The 16,848-nt window shown below is 50.5% G+C and overlaps 3 protein-coding genes across 3 annotated transcripts; all 3 read right to left on the reverse strand.

Annotated features, from left to right (window-relative positions):
• Positions 1–71: 71 nt before the first annotated feature.
• N7489_008931 (seipin) lies at positions 72–1,284 on the reverse strand (the record flags this gene model as incomplete). The annotated part of the gene is made up of 4 exons (XM_056714681.1): positions 72–423; positions 478–930; positions 987–1,171; positions 1,219–1,284. The coding sequence occupies 4 exons, from the start codon at positions 1,282–1,284 to the stop codon at positions 72–74; spliced, it is 1,056 nt and encodes a 351-aa protein (XP_056562303.1).
• Positions 1,285–2,441: 1,157 nt separating this feature from the next.
• On the reverse strand, positions 2,442–9,512 carry N7489_008932 (CCR4-NOT core subunit CDC39; the record flags this gene model as incomplete). The annotated part of the gene is given in 5 exon segments (XM_056714682.1): positions 2,442–2,507; positions 2,559–8,431; positions 8,482–8,806; positions 8,857–9,401; positions 9,419–9,512. 5 exon segments carry the CDS (start codon positions 9,510–9,512, stop codon positions 2,442–2,444), a joined length of 6,903 nt encoding a protein of 2,300 aa, XP_056562304.1.
• Positions 9,513–10,757: 1,245 nt separating this feature from the next.
• On the reverse strand, positions 10,758–12,845 carry N7489_008933 (uncharacterized protein; the record flags this gene model as incomplete). Its single annotated transcript, XM_056714683.1, has 1 exon — positions 10,758–12,845. One exon carries the CDS (start codon positions 12,843–12,845, stop codon positions 10,758–10,760), a length of 2,088 nt encoding a protein of 695 aa, XP_056562305.1.
• Positions 12,846–16,848: the final 4,003 nt, after the last annotated feature.

Consider the following 16,848-nt stretch of genomic DNA (forward strand, 5'->3'; position numbering starts at 1 on the left):
CCACAATGTCATTCACACTAGTTATATCATAAGGACATTACATATAATCAACTAGCTAGAATCAAATCCCTTCACTCTGTTTGTGTCAGATGACTTCGGCGTCTCTGTACTCCACGAGCTTCCGCGCTTTCTAGTCCAGACCCTGTCCCAACTTCATCACCCTCGGCTGGATAACTAGAAAGCAACCTTTCATGCTCCTCCGGCTCCTCCTTTTTGACCTCGGAAGATTCATCAGAAGTATCCCCGTCCCCGGACTCTTCTTTAATGGAGTCTTCCGGTTCCTCCTTGATCTCATTTTTAGGCATAGCCCCCAAAACCCAAGTCATCGCCAGCCACGTCAAGCCAGCAGAGAGAACTGAAACAGACCAGAACAGAGAGCTGAAGACAACAAAAGAAGTAATCTTCCAGCGATACATAAGCCATCTACCCATCTGTTAGCCATACCTCTCAAATATCTTATTCCCCAAGAACACCTACCTAAGCCCCGTAAGCCTAGCACGGAACTCCACCCGAGCAGTATAAACCTGCATCTTTGAGTCACTTTGAATCTCCAACCGTAGACTCCGCGGCAAATTCTGCGTTCCTTTCCTAAACTCAAGCAGTTCCATCATCGGCACCTCCAGCGTCTCCGACTCCCGGCGCAAGCCAACAACATACAGCGGCATCCGCGCTACTCTTCGGGCAACATCCACCAGTGGCGAAGCATAGGTCATGATAGCAGGGCGACGGGCCTGCGAAATGGGGGCGTTATTCGGACCGGGCAGGAGAGCCGATGCGGGGCGGGAGGAGAAGAGGGTGAGATCGAGCATGAAGTTGCCTGTATCGAGGTTTGAGGGCGTGCGTGGCAGCTCGAGCGTCACAGATACGTCGTAGGGCTGCAGAGCCACAAATTCCGAGTCGAAGTGTGCTGTGCCCCAGGGGTTGCCATCGCTGTGCGCAAGTTAGTTGAGCTGGGTGTATCCATCTGTGGGAATATGGTATCGTACCCGAATTGTAGATGGACTTCGCGCTCAAGCCCAACCGTGGGAATAAAGTTGAAATAGAAGACCCCATAGGCAATTGCGGAGATGCCAATTAGGAACGTTGCGGCGCCTATGAACAGCAGCGTGTTCAGGTATAGCCGTAATGCGGACTTCGATACCAGCGCGCGGAACGGCGCGAGGACCGCGTCCTGTCTTGTGTCAGTTACAACCGAGAAACTTGCATCAATGCACGCACCGCGATGACTGCCCTGGTGGAAGATGGACCATATTCTGACTCGTCACCAAATTCTGAGTCGGCCATTGTGGCGGAATAGTTGGCAGAAACAACCTTGGAAGTTGAGGTCCCATGAGGCTTATCCTGTTATCTCCGTTATCTGCACCGAGGCCTGTTCAACCATACAACTACCTAGGTACATACCACTTATAGCAGACTAAGGGCGCTTCACCGTCGATACCGAAGCTAGCGAAGTTAATAATCTTAACGTGTTTGGCATTATCCACGATGATATTGTGATAGCCAACGTCTATATAGATAATCTCCTTACTATAGATATACGCGAGACCTTCTATAGCTTCTAGCGCCTACTAAAGCTTTATGGCCTAAGGAATAACAGACTCGCTAACACTCTAGAGCATACTGCGAAGATAAGTTCAACGTTCTAGCATAAGATCTTCCTCGGTCACCTTATAAGATACGATACGTTTATAGTGTCCAATTTGTTCATAAGAGCGAATTTCAATCTCGTATGCTTAACGTTCGAATTCCCCTAATGTGGGACGGATTGTGATAACATTATTTTTATTAACGGCATGGATTATCGAGACTGTACTAGCCGTAGTAAAGGAATTGGCCTCGGCTTAAGCTAGAAGATGAATCCAATCGTTTCAGGGAATATTCCAGGGGGAGAGAAAGGTTGGTCGCCAACACGACATCTCAGACCAAAATGAAACTAAGGGACCGCTAGGGTTACGCGTCAGGATGAGTACCACAACTTGCTAGTAAACCTGGCCAAGATGACAGGTGACAAAAGGAGATGTAGTCCATTATGCTAAAAGAAGCCGAACGGAAGGCCCAAAAGGAAGCTACAATGATCATGAGAATAGTAAATTAGCATTGCCCCATGCAGATAATGAACACACCGTCAACTCCCAGCTTTTACAGTCTTATCATTACAGGTCGCGGGCAGCATGAGACGCGGAAAAAGAAATATCATGGAACCTCAAGTCATGCGAAAATCGTAAGAGAAAAATAAATATGCATGCCATCACCACGGCTAGCCCCTGCCGTAACATGAAACTGAAAAGATAAAAATGGCAAAAAAAAGCGAAAGCAATTGCGGAAGAGAACCCCGTGAAAATTACATGCAACGAAGTACTCCTTTACCGCCCGAGTTACCAGAGAAAGAACTAGAGGAGAGATATGGAAGAAGAGGATGAGGATGAGAAGCCGAGAGAAGCCTAGGCAATGGGGCGAGGGCTCTGTTGTTGGATGTGTTGGAGAAGAGCGTCGAAAAGACGGCCAATCTGAGGAAGAGTTAGTATCGCGAGATTGTGAAAGACTGGTGAGAAGCTTACCTCAGGTGCCGCCTGAATAAAGGGGAGATGGAAGAATGAGTAGCTCCGGTTCTGGAGGAGCTCCTGGAGGGTGATGATTAGACCCCATGGATGCGGGCGGTGGACAATCAGCCGCTCCAACAACACACGAATGATTTGCTGGCGGATATCCGAGTCATCCTGCTCGGAGTAGTCCACGCCAAACAAACGGAGAATCGTGAAGCTGAAGAAGTAGGTGTGGCTGTTGGGGTAGCGGAGCTGGTTGGCCATTGCACTAAGCAAGTAGTACCGACTTTCAGGTCGCAGAACTTGGGCGATCTTCTCCAAAAGAGCCGCGTGAGTGGAGTTCTCAAAGGCGCTGCGGGTGTTGCCCTTGGATGCATGCTCCACTGCAGCTTGTTGACCAATATACAAGACAAGCGCGTTAACCAGGACAACATCCACCTCGACGGGGACAAAGAAGAGGCCAGTGTCCTTGGATTCGGGGTTAAGAATGGCGTCGCAAAGCTGCCGAACAGCAGGGTCGGAGATGCTCTCGTTCTGGAGCACACCGTCAACGATGTCCTTGATGTTGGCAGCCTGCAAAGGAGCAACGATATCACCAGCAATCTTGGGAATTTCCCGCATCTCCTCGATGCGCTCGACCTTCAAGCCTTCGCGGAAAGGATCTGGAAGTTTCTGGAATGACGAGGGGTATGCACTGAGGACAAGGTTACGGAGCTGAGCGCAATGAGCCGGGATCACATTGCAGAACTGGAAATGGTTCTCAGCCACGAACTCGGGGAAATCGTGGTGCAGAATCAACAAGATACGGAGAACGCCCTTGTATAGATCTTTAGCAACGTATGTAATGTTGACAGCCTTTAGTTGCTCGCCCATGTAGGACAGCAATGCTTGCATGATTTCGCAGTAAGGCGCCCATCCTGCGCGATCGGGCATGTTGAGCATGTCAGACATGAACACCCGGTGGGAGACCAAGCAAAGCCAGCCATAAACAAACCCGGGCACGTAACGGGGCTGGAAGGAGAGGAATTTGTTGGCCAAGGCGAAGATCATTCCCTGGTGCTGCTCAGTGTGCTGGAGGCCATTCATAGAGTACTCGCACAGAATGCTTGAGAAGAGACGGAAGAATACACGCTGGTTGAAAGCTTCTCCTCTCATGACCTGGTGGTGGTTGAGAACCAGGACCAAGAGAGACAGAATGGAGTTGAAGTACGTAGCCTTATTGGCTTTGACGGCGCCAGCGCTCTCGCCCTGGAATCTGACGAGAAGAATCACGAGCTTAGCGAGGGCATCGATGTAGAGGAAGGCCTCGTCAAGGCTGCCGTTGGGGTTCTGAGACTCATGCTCAAACATGGCGACGGAAATGTCGATGCTGAGACGGAAGAATAGTGCGGAATCCTCCTGGTTGTTCATCACTTGGCGGTTGTGGAGGTCCTGAAGGAAAGAGTGGAATGTGCGGTCAGTCGCACCGGGGGCCTTGTAGATACCGATCCACTCGCTGAAGATGTACTCCATTTGGTCTCGCTTGGACCTGGCTTGGTCACCAAGGAGAGGGTTTACGACCTCGGGAATACCAGACTCGCGCAGCTTTCGCACGATTTCGAGACCGGGAGCAACGCTTGCATCCTCAGCAAGCCACTGGCTCATGGCATCTAGACTGCCGGAGAAGTCTGATCGAAGGGCAGAGGGTTCTTCATTGAAAAGAACGCGATCCATCAAGTTGCCCAGCAACTCCAAAGCGGGAACATTCCTGGAAAGAATGAGTCGGGTCAGGTTCGTATCGACCCGGCGGATGTCGAGAAGGCCTGCGTCAATGAGAGCAACGGTGACCGGCACATTGAACATGTGCTCATCATCAACTTCGGAGAGGAGTGCCCACGTGTACCGAGCAATGAGACTGGACATATCGCACAGCTTGGCAAGAAGGTGCACGAGAACTTCAATCTCAAGAGATCCATGGGGCTGGGAATACAAAAGGGTGCAAACCTTCAAAGAGGTCAGTCGTGCCAGCTCCTCTCCATTCGTTGAGTGAATGATGGCACGCAGTGCCTGATTGTATTCTTGAAGAACCGCACTATCTCTGCCAAGATCCTTAACGTGTTCTTCAGGAGCGCCGCGAGCAGACTGCTGGAGGTCGGAGACAAGGCTTTCCACTCTTTCTCGGGGGCTCTGGGCGTCGAGGAACCCGTTGGTCTGAACGGGGGGCATTTGAGAGATGGCAGGCTGCGCCTGGGGAGTTCTGTGAGGAATGGCGGGCTGCTCAGCGGGGGTGGAAAGGTTTGGAATAGCAGGGTAGGATTCCCCAAGCACGTCGGGGAGTTGGCGACCGGCCGATGCATCCGTGGATGGCGCCGGCCCGCGAGATTGACGGGCAAACTCTTCGTAGATGGCGAGTTGCTCCTTGTTTAGACCACCAGGCGCTTGCCGGTAAGGCTCCGGAATGAACAATCCCCAGCGGTTCATTGAAGGATCAATGAAGGGGTCGTTAGAGCGGCTGGCCTGATGGCGACGACGGGCCTCCAATTGAGGCTCAATCACCTTCTCGATCTCAGGCAGTGACTTTTCTTCTGCAGCTTTCTCGACAATGCCACAGGCAGCATCCAGGTTGTCGTTCACACACATAAGAATCAAGCCCTCTGGCATAGGCTGCTCAGAGTAGTCTTGCTGAATCATGCGGATGTAGTTGGTCATGCTAACCTTCAGAGGCTCTTTGCAGGTGACAAGTGCCAAGCTACCGGCAAGTTGTCGGACCATAATTCCCGCGGCATGGCGCACGCGTTCTTCATCAGGCTCCATAGCAAAGTCCTTGGAGACAAGCTGTACGGTGGAAATGGACGCAATGGTAACAGAGCGCTCAACGACAGGGGTAATGATCTCGGCGATGGCGCGCTCGACGGCGGTGTGCACAATCTGTTTGAGAATGCTGGGATCGACCATGCTGCTGGCCGAGGAGGGCAGAACAAGAATCTTGTCAAGGCTCGGCAGTGTTGACATGATGGCTGCCGGAGACAACCTCTCGCTCCGGACGGCTGGGTTGATAGCGCTGAGGGACAAGTCTTCAAATGGCTCAGTGAGACCCTCTGGGGCGTTAACAGTAGGCAGCGGCTCCTCGACATGTGCAGCGCGATCGCGAATGACGATTGCCGGCTCAATTGTCTTGTGGTCAAGATCAAGATCCTTACAGAGGACTTCAATCTCGAACTTGAGATTGAGCTTCAACTCGGCGAAATGATAAAGCTCCAACAGCAGGCCCAAAATATCCATCAGCCAGGGGTTAGGGGGCTTGAAGACCGTGGATTTGGTAGCCTGCACAAGAACTTTACAGGTGAAGGGGATCGTAACCATGAGGCGTTGGGTATCATAACCTTCCAGAAGTAGGCCCTTGAAGTAGATGTTCTTGTGCTTAATAGGTTTGTCTTTAGCAATAGTCAGCGAACCAAGCCAAGCACCGAGGTTCTTCAGGTGGCCGCGATCGGTTGACGAGCTTAAGGTGCCTTCTGAGTTAATCAACTTAGCGACGCTGACATAGGTCTCCCGCAGGACCTCGGCCCAGAGGATCTTGTCGCCAATGCGCCCAAGAAGGTCGAGATAGAGCTGCTGGAAATTGGGTTGCAACTTGGCACGTTCTTCCACCAGGTATGCGGCGAACCACTGGTGGTGTTGGTCACGCAAAACTTCTCGCAGATCCTCAAGTTTCTCGTCAATGTTCTGTTCGGAAACATTGTTAAGAACGAAAAGAATCTTGTCTTGGATGTCTTCGTCCGGGTCTTCGTAGAGTTCAGATCGAAGAGGTGGGTCAAGTTGAATAGAACGGAACTTGCGCACGGAGCCATCGCCGATGGGGGAGCCGACAGAATTGCCATTAGTGAGAGGCACAGAAGCAAGACCATCGAAGGGCCCTGTCTCCGCTTCGCCGATCTGGTTTCCCTGTTCACGGAGCACCTCCTCTGCCTTTTGGTAGATGGGCGTGCCTTGAAGAGAGGGGATTTGGAAGAGCAGGTGGCAGAAACCAGCCCACTCGGGAAGACGGTTGATCAACTGCTCAATCGCTTCCACGCCGAACTTGTACATCGGGTCGTGGGGTTCATGCTCGCGGACAGCCTCGAGGATCATACCGAGGCCGACCTTCAGAGTGATGCCGTCAACAAGACGGAAGTTGATGATGCCACCAAACATGACCGCGGTCTTTGTCAGAGCCTCTAGCGGGTACTCGTGGTAGCAATGATATTCGTCGACCAGGCCGTGCACCATGCAAGCGAACAGATCTTGTTCTGTGGGATCGCGCGAAGACTTATATTTTCGCATCAACTCCAGCATCTCACGCAGCGAGAGTTCCTCGTGGTACATTTTACCAAAGAGCTCTTGCATCTGCTTGTCAATTGAGTCAGGCAACGTGTTACCGTTCTCGCCATTGGCGTCGATGATATCATCGAATCCTTCACCGTAGTTGATCAGGCGAGGGTATGTCTGAATGCAAATGCGCTGGACAGGTGTGAGATTTTCGCGGTCCCCGACGTATTCCTCCAACACAGACAAAAGCGTATAAACTGTTTTGACTGCGAGGCTGACCATTTGATGAGCAGACTGTTCCTTCCGCTGGACGTGCAATTCGTCCTCAGCCTTGATTCGCAGGAACTTAGAAAGCAGACCACCCATATCAATGGCGCCTTTCTGAGCGGCATTCCGAACCCACTGTTCAAGGTCAAAGGGACTCTTGCGGTGGGAGTAACAGGCGAGATCGAGGGCAAGACCGTTGGTGAACCCAAGGAGATAATCGAGCCACCCGTATGCAGCGGCGTGCTCGTAGATCACAGCGGTGGACGTGGGATCCTGAGTGAAAGTGGTGAAAAGCTGCTCTGCTACCCACTGTCGGTCTTGTCGCCAGGCACCGTGGAGAGCAAGCTGATACCCATCCTCTTGCTTTGAGATGAAGACAATGAATGTGCGCAGCACGAAGCTCTGCTGGACACTGGACCACGGCTGCGGAATAGCCAGAGCAGAAACAAGGAAAACAGGCAGATCATATTGAACAACAGCTTTTATAAGGAGCTGGCTTTCTGTCGCAGCCCACGAAGCCTGGGAGAACAAGGCAAGGTCGAAAATTGCCTTCATAGCGTCCATGGACCGAAGAGGTGACTTCGCCGCACGCTCGCCTTGCAATTTGACGATATCAGGTGCGTCCTCGAAGAAGTCAGCGGGGAAAGTTGCGCGAAGATTCGTGATCTGCAATGGGTCGATCCGAGAGGCCACAAAAGCTGTCAGGAATGACATCTGTGTGTCACGATGCTCCCAGTCTCCACCCCAAAGCTTTTGAACATCCAAAGACGAGTCGTTGACCGACATAGCGGAAAGAACGCTGTACAATTTGGTGAATTGCTTCGGATCCACTCGGAGGCCCTCGCGATCGAAGTGGCGGAACAACAGGGGCCAATTGATTGGCTTGTCGTTATATGCACTTAAGAATGTCTCTAGCGAGAATTGTTCCCAATATTGCGACAAGATCATGAAGAGAAGGGCGCTGGCTAGATGTTCTTCACTCCAATTCTTCGGGTCTGAATTAAGCACTTCACTTATCGTCTCGATATTTGCAGTAGCACGAGCTCCCTTGGCGTGCAGTTGTCGCACCAGGACATATTGAGGGTTGACAAAATTGAACATCTGTAGGGCGGAGGAAACTTCGAATGGCATATCCAAGCCAAGTTTTTGGTATCGCAGATTGGCGGCGTAAACCAGCTTCGCCTTGACATCGTCGGTAAAGTTGCGGGGAGGGTATAAGATGAAACGTTCAATCGTCATGCCAAGGAAGGAGTTAGAGTAATCCTTGGTCACTTCGGTGGGACTCGCCAAGCTCTGCAAGAAAGGGGCAATGGAATTCGAGAGGATGGCATCGGCTAACGGGTGTGGTTAGAGCTAATCCAGAGACAAAAGGAAGCAAACATACCTTTAGCACGAAGATCTGACTTGCTAGTCAGCTTAAAGGCCAAGGCAAGTGCAACTTTGACAACTGGGTCAAGTCGGAAATGATCCAGGAAAGTAGACAGGTCGAAGTCGCGGAAGATATCTCCTTCAGAAGTATCTACTGTCTCAGCGATTTTCTGAGACTGCTCCATGTCCGAGGACACTTTCTGCAGCTCCTGGACAAGGAGAGGGTAGTTGCCCGCATTCTCAACGGACTTGTTGACGCCCGGGAAGATTTGGGGCGCATTTCCTGTTAGGAGGCGGCGAAAGTATTTGGAAAAAACCTCCATTCCGTTCGATGTCACAAGCTGCGGTTATTAGAATCGAGTAGATGGAGATATATGGCAGCAGCACCAACCTTGTGTATTTGGGCAGCCTTTGTCTCCCACTTCTCTTTTCCTTCTTTCTCTGTAATAGAATCCAGCAACAGGAATACCTGGGCAATGGAGATTTTGGTGAGCGACGATTGGCTCGAGTGGGCAGCTGTGGAGCCCGGCTTGTCAGAAGCGAAGCCTGTGGGAGAATTCACGGTTGTTCCGGACGAGAGCGGCGAGAAGACGCCTCTGGAAGATCCCGGCCCACCACCTCCTCCCCCAGTACCTCCTCCACCCGGGGTAGAGCCTGTAGCAGAGGCCAAATGGGACCCTATGGAAGGGGTGTGAGCTCGGAATTTAGGAGACGAGAGGGTTGTTGCGTGCTGTTGCGAGCCAGATTGCAATGATGTGAAGGGCGATGATGTGTGTTTGGGACTTCCACCGGAGAGACCCCTGGCAGAACTCAGCACGGCAGAGAACGAAGACGGTGTCGAAACCCCAAGGCCTGCGTCCAAGCCCCGGGAAGCCGTGGGGGAGCGGCGGAGGATATGTTGGTCGCGAGTGGAGTCAACCCACGACGTGCGCCGGACTGCGACACGGACCGACCCCAGGCACCAATATCGGTCCTGGTCGAAGAAGATTTATCGGTGCCAGAAGCAATCGACGATTGGGCGGAAGGGTGAGGGGGAGGGAAGGTCATCTAGGAGACGCGATCATTTGATCTGGAGGTCCAAAGACAGATTTTTAAGAGACACAGGCGCAATAGACGGGGGAAATCGATAAAGCAGATCAATGAAATGGACGCGAGATCATGCGATATCGAGAGAGGGAGGGTATCGGGAAAAAGAAGATGACACTGTGGGAGAGGAATGGATGGGGGAACGATGAGATGGAGAGGTTGCAAGAGGAATGGGGTGCAAGGTGCGAGTTGTCGGAAGTGTGCCTGCCTCAGGTGTCAAGTGGGAGCTCCCAATCAGGCACCAGGGTGCGATACAAGGCACACCTTGCTGTATTTCAATTACCAAAGCGTTGCTTGAGCTTTACACTGTTTTGGACTTGATAATCGTGTGGTTTTTGCTTCCCTTGACTTGTCATTGCCCACCATTTTCCAACCTGCATGCTGGTGTTGCAAGACGGTCACGTGCGGTGTCTTTACACGTGATGCGCAGCTGAGTCATCTAATTTGGCGGCCCCGGGGGTCCACCCACACGTCGCTGCACGGGTCCGTGAAGGCTATGTCTACCTACCCTAACGAAAAGACCTACTACGTAGAGTATTCTGAGGATATCCTGGCTATATTAGGGTATGGTGTATATCGGCTTCCACTCTTATATACATAAGGGTTCTTGTTCAGAGATTCATGGGCGGACTTTCCCATTAACAGCCAATACGCTATGTCATCTTACATAGGGTACCTAAATATGTAGGTGTAACCAAGATATACCATCTATCTTGCAATATGATTGGGGGAGATGATGATAGAACTGTTCTCCATCAAGTGCTAAGACAGGATAAAATTCAACGTAACATCCTAAAAAGATAGTAGATGAGAACGATATATGATCAAGCATATCGCAGTACCTGGACCACACCAATCCTATGAACGCCAGTTGAAACCAGAAGAAGAGCCGATCAACAGATAGAGCAAATATAACCCAGAAAGATGGAAAGAATAACTCGCAAAGTAATGAGGATCATGTCATACCGCAATGACAGGGGCAAAATAAGAAGGGGGACGCATAGTCACGGATAATGCAAGAAATGAAACATCCCACAAGGCCAATAACTTGCGGGGACGAAAGAAAGATAAAATCACACAGTCAAGGAAGACGATCATGTGCACATGAGTTTGAGACCAATTCGCTGGCCAGTCCAACGCCAACGCCTAGGCCAACGGCAGGAGGGACCACAATGAATAAATGATATTGTTTCAGGTTGAGCCCGGCTAGTCTGTCAGAGACACACAGTAGCACGGGCTGGCGTAAGATGCCTGGGCAGTGTATGTCTGGGCAGTGCCACCTTTATAATCGGTGTAGGTAGTGGTCGGTGTGGGCTCATTCTCTTTAATGTTGATGATGTTGCCCGAGAGAAGCGCCAAACCCCCGTTTTTGCGAATTTGCATTTGCTGACAGTAGGGAGGTTCGCGTGATGGGTCGTCTCGGCGCTCCTCCATCTTGATCCTCCGTGGGTAATCGGGGACGGAGTCGTCGCGTTTGGAGTCAAGAGTTGAGCCAGCTGTGCTCGCTGGCATGTTGCTGTTGGTGGAAGCGGTGGCGCTCGAGGAATATGACGTCGACTGGTTAACATACAAGAAGAACTCCATCATCGTGTTATTCCACCAACAGAACCACGGCTTGTCGCCGACTTCTGCAGTCTGCTTCAGACTCTTGTAGGCGTTTGCATTTGCCCACCCGTCTTCCACCCACGCGCGCTTGGAAATGGTGTTCGAGAATGTATCGTCTGGGACAATAACCAGCTTGTCGAACGGAGAAAGAAAGAACAGAGCAGGGCCCATGCCAATATCAGTGGTATCAATAGCCATACTCAAACCTTGTGTAGGTGAAGCAGACCAGTACGGCGCCTGGGCACCATATGTAAACGTCGGGGTTGGATTACCGTGGTCGAAAACAATGGAATGGTAACCTTGGGATTCGCCGACAGAAATGCCAATTTTGCTGGGTGCTTGCAAGCATTTCCAGGCTTTGCCGTAGTTCGACTCGTCCACACAAAGTCCTGATCCATTCTGATAACCGGAAGGGACCATAAAGTGGCCGGTTGGGATTTCTTTGATATTTGTGGGGGTAGATATCAAGGACGCATCCATCTGAGGAGTTGCAGTGACCGTTATAATCGGCAAGCCACTGGATTTTTGAGCCTCTTGGTCTTCCTTCTTTGCGGCTTCTGCAGCTTTCTTGGTTCCCAGAACACCACCAATGACACCTCCAATACACCCTCCAATGAGCATAACAGTTGCAATGAGGACCAACGTCCACACTGGCAGGCCACAGCATGCGGTCTTCTTCCCCTTGTGTTTGAGCTTCTCTTCGAAGGCCATGATGCCTGTGGTCGCGGCGGCTCTTTCCTCCTCGTTCTCACCATCATTCGCATCGCCGGAATGGTCAGCCACCAAAGCCCTTGATGAGGTTTCTGAAACTGGTGGCGGTGGCACTCTTGGGCTTTCATTGTTGAGTCGCTGTTCTTCCGGCGGTGTGTTGAGATCGGCCGCCGTCTCAGCCCCTGGGGGTTTGGGTACGACACCAGTTGGATATCGCGAATAAGGTGGTAGCGGCTCTGCGTGACCATCCGGTCCAATGATATCACCCACATCATCAGCCGGACGACCAGCGGGCGGTTGATATGGTGGGTTGTGGCCTGGAAATCCGACTGGGATGATATCATCATCCATTCCTTCCTCGACCACATTTTGCGAGTACATCGCGTAGGGGTGCTGCGGACCAGTTGATTCTTCAAGTGGACGCTCGATCGGGCGTATCGTCGAAGTACTACCTACACTGGGCGACCGGCTAACCCCAACTTGTGGATACATACCATATGGATGGCTGGGTCCGGTCGCTCCGGTGTAGGGGCTGAGAGCGCGGGGAATGGAGAAACGAGAAGAAACACTTTGATTTCGCTGGATCATAGAAGGCGTCGAGTTGAGGGAGGAAGTGGAGTTACGGTTGTTGGCGAAAGCGTACCCCTTTTGGGGCAGACTTGACCGATGAGGTTCATCGAAGGACACCCGAGCGTCATCACCAAAAGGGTTCTCATTCTCGGTCGGGGCCGTGCTAGTGGTCCTTGACTGGGTGTTTTCACGAAGAGTAGAGGAGGATGCGATGGAAGAGGGGCTGTTGGGGCGTTCGATGCGGTCGGAGTCAATGGTTTCTAGTGAGTATTCATCGGCGAAGACATTTGGATTGGGGGTGGAGGTGCGACCGAAGGAGTGGCGAGGTGTCGATTCCCCGGAGGGTCGTGGAGTGTGAGAGGATCGTGAATTCGAGCGAGAATGCTCCGATGAAATATGACCAGACATTTCCTATCGGTCTGGCAGCCCTGTCGGGCCACCTTGTTGTTTGATCAATCCGTTTCGCTACCCGGCGAAGATGGGGGCGAGGAATGGGAAGCAGATATATAGCAGAGTCTCGAGATATTAAGGAGTGACCTTGGAAGGATGGGTTGATTATAGATGAGAGAGATGGATGAGAAAGTCAAGTGTCAAGTTGGGGAAGGGAAGGGAGGAGTTTGAGACTTTAGTGTGACGAGTTTACTGAGGGGAGTCGGGGGGACCACCAACTGAAATTCTTGGCTTTTTTCTGCTTTGAACTTTTTCTTTGCTTTCTTGACTTTCTTGACTTTCTTTACTTTTTTGATTTTTTTCCCTTTCTTTAAAATATTCTCTATCTTGGTTACTCCGTACTCCGTATAATGTATATAGGGTGCTATGATCGACTGCCTGCGACTCCTCTGCGCTACTACGACTAGGGCGACCAACTAGCGAGCCCATCCCGTCTACGGTGGGCCTGAATTGGCTTCGCCACTCTCCTCATGCAATATTGTGCTATTTTGATATTCTCTGCTCTCTCTCCGTCACTCATTTACCGAATACAGGTCCCAGCTTCTAATTCTAGACTTTCCAATGTTATTTGCTTCAGCATTCGATTTGCGACGTTTTCTTTCTCGCCACGCAACGTGAGAGTACCATCTTTGTGTCTTTTGGATCTGAAATCCACGAACTGGAGAACTGGACCCTGCAGAACCAATGTTCAGGGCCTCGATGCCAGGTTCGCCAGAGGAAAAAAAAATTTAAAATGAATCCGGGCGTTCAGACACCAGAGCGGATATCTCGGACCCAATGTCTTGAATAATCGTAATCCGACCTCGGGAGTAATGTAAAATTGTTCATCTATGATCATGACTTTAATGTGAGGTGATAGTCGCCTAGGACACTATTCACAGATGTTATTTTACCTATTTCTTTTGATCTCAAAAATTGATTCGTCCACGCGTACCTTGGTTCTGGGGCGCTTGGGGACTTATCCTATCCATGGAAGACCTCTCTCCTCCTACCGAGAAGAGTATGATATTCCGGTCTCGACACAGACGTTCGCCCGAGCAATGGCCGTAAGGATCAAAACGGTTTCAGAAGTCCAGCCCCTCTCGGAGTTGCGTAACGGGCCTCTGATTCCATCTGACTCTGATATTGGAGAGACCGGTTTTAGTTTCCGCTTTGCCCTTATGTACCGGCATGTCATCCATGACTTGCCCAGGTGCATCTAGATCGTTGTTGTAGAATGCCAATGTTTTATGTTTTATGCAAATCACTTGCAACTGGGCCAATGATTGTCGCCAAAGAGTTCTGCATATTATCCATCTTTCATATCAGCGATATCATAGAACTCTCCATAGTTGTAGACTTGATATTTCGTAAATACTCGGCATCCGGAACGATTATTGGTGGCCTACGCCATATACTATACAAGCCTTGATCACGCCTAAATCAATCAAAGTTCCTCCATCAAGAATTGTATAACATGCAGCGAAGGTGAAGCCCAAATCAGCTATTCCTGAAAGAAAAGGAACCTGACCCAAATGTTGTGATAGGATATAAGAAGATGCAATAAGATTTATAGATCTAAAAAGTCAATACTCTGGCTAACAAACCATTCCATTTATCAATCGCATTTATACACTCTTCTGAGCATCCAGACCGGTCGATCAGCATTACACACTGCGTCGCGGAGCCCATTGCTACATTCCGTGAGACATTCGAGCTGGTCCACCAAGGGCCCCAGTTTGTGGAGTAGGGGCGATGATCCGATGTAGATCCAACTCTATCGCGCAACACATATGTTGTACTAGATAGCAGATATATAGAAGACCTTCCACTTTACTCGCATGTCTGTAAGGGCACAAAAGAAATTTCGCTTCTTGATTTCCCTCCAGAAACTCCGTCTATAGTCTTAACGGCCATCCATCGGGTCATCTAACATTTGACCAATATTTGACCCTGCCGCACGAGCCATAGTCGACCGGATATTTCAAACCGCATGTGAAAACAAGCATGGCATGCTGTAAGAGGAATATACATTGCCTGGATATAATCCCATGGTCTGCTCGGCTTATCGATCTAACGATGACCGTCTGGTGAGGTCTTAACGAGCGATCCAGGCACTGCCATATTTTCTACTGAACAGGATATGCACCTTCGGGAAATCCGAATCATGAGGCACACAGAGTACAACGGTGCTTTTGGGTGGAAGCATGCCCATGCCCGATTAACGAGTGGCATGGCTTGTGGACATAGACCTGATGACAAGACTATATCCCAAACAAGTAGTATCATCCGACTCCATCGAACTCAGCGAGTATCGAATATTTGCCCCCAAACTTTCCCAACTTCCCCATAGCTTGGACGACTTCGTATTCGGTGCATTGAACACGCTAACTGGCTTCTAGGGAAGCTACTCCTCCACCAGAAGCTCTGATTAGTCTGTCTGTCCTAGTATGAAATAAGGCAATTGCTACTGAGTTAGAGATCAATCGCAGCTGATCTGAGGGTGATGTTATGTCTTCGCTATGCATTATCCCGCTGCGGGAACCCCCCGTAGCTTCATGCAAAGCTGGGGATAATCCGGGGTTTATACATAAAAACCACCTTGTTTCCGACCTCTATTTTTGTTGCATGCTTGCAGATAAACAGGTCTATATTTGTTGATGATTCAACGAGCCATCATCGGTATTTTTAAGCGGAAGATTACCATCGACGACAATTCCGTCATATCAGCAATTCACCTGACTCTGCGACAGTCTCTACTCCCAAATGCGTTAGGTGTGTATCGGCTCGTTATATTCAATGGCATACATCTTAGCTCGGTCCTGTAGTTACAATCCTTTTCTTCCTTTGGGGATCGGACTGCTGGATGTTCTGAACTCGCATTTCCAAACAACCCTAAATATCACCGCTAGCAAGTCAAGCGGCCTACAAGCGTCATACTTTGGCACCTACTTCATCTGTCCATTAACCGTATCTGACTGGATCGCCCGCAAGTATGGATTCCGGGTTACTTTCATGACCGGTAAAAGACACAAGGTTGCTTCCAACGATCCAATTGTATCACCAGCTGATCTATCCATTTGTGAGTCAGGCCTGGTCGTGTTTGCCATTGGATATCTCCTCTTTTGGCCTAGTGGCGTGAAGAAGTCATTTAGTGGATTTGCGGTAGCATGTTTATACGTGAAACAAAGCAACGCTCCGAACTATACTTCTAACACTGACAGGTTGTTGGTGCCGGGTTATCCACGCTCGAGACTGCAGCTGACCCCTTCCTCTCGATCTGTGGACCCCCAAAATATAGCGAGATCTGCGTGAACGCAGGCTAAGCCGTCCCCAGGGCGGGGACCTTTGTTGTGCCTCTTCTTGCCTCTCGCGTCTTCTTTGCCAATACCGTGGACGACAATGCCGGACTGAGGTATGTCCAATGGACATACCTTGTGGTGGCCGGCTTTGTCACCCTGCTTATTATCCTCTTCTGGTTAGCTCCTTTCCCGGAGATCACAGACGCAGAGACCAAGAAGCACTGGAAGCGCAGATATCCGAGCACGGCGAAGACACTGTCACGTTCAAAAAGCAGTATAATCTGTTCTTCGGCGTGTGGAGTCAGCTCTGCTATGTGGGAGCACAAGTGGCCATGGCGGTTATTCCAACGTTTGCAAGGAAGCTGGCAATACCTCGCAGAATCATGTAGGTGACAAGGAGAAGGCTGTGTCTATGTGTTGAAGGCTAACGATTCTTTTCTAGCCGACTTGCTTGTCATTGCGCAGGGCCTCTATGCGTTCATTTCCTGGCTACTGGCTTGATGATGACGAAAGCTTTCAAGCTTCGGTATATGCTGACAGTATACTTAGTTCTCTGTGCAGTCTTCTCGGTGGCCGCCATGACCACAAGAGGCTATACTTCAGTGGGGATGATTATCCTTGTTCTGTGTTCTGTGTCGTTGAATACATGGTAGATCGTAAACTGAGCCCTGTACCTAATG

The sequence above is a fragment of the Penicillium chrysogenum genome, assembly GCF_028827035.1.
Source record: "Penicillium chrysogenum strain IBT 35668 chromosome Unknown utg000005l_segment0_segment0, whole genome shotgun sequence".
NCBI lineage: Eukaryota > Fungi > Ascomycota > Eurotiomycetes > Eurotiales > Aspergillaceae > Penicillium > Penicillium chrysogenum.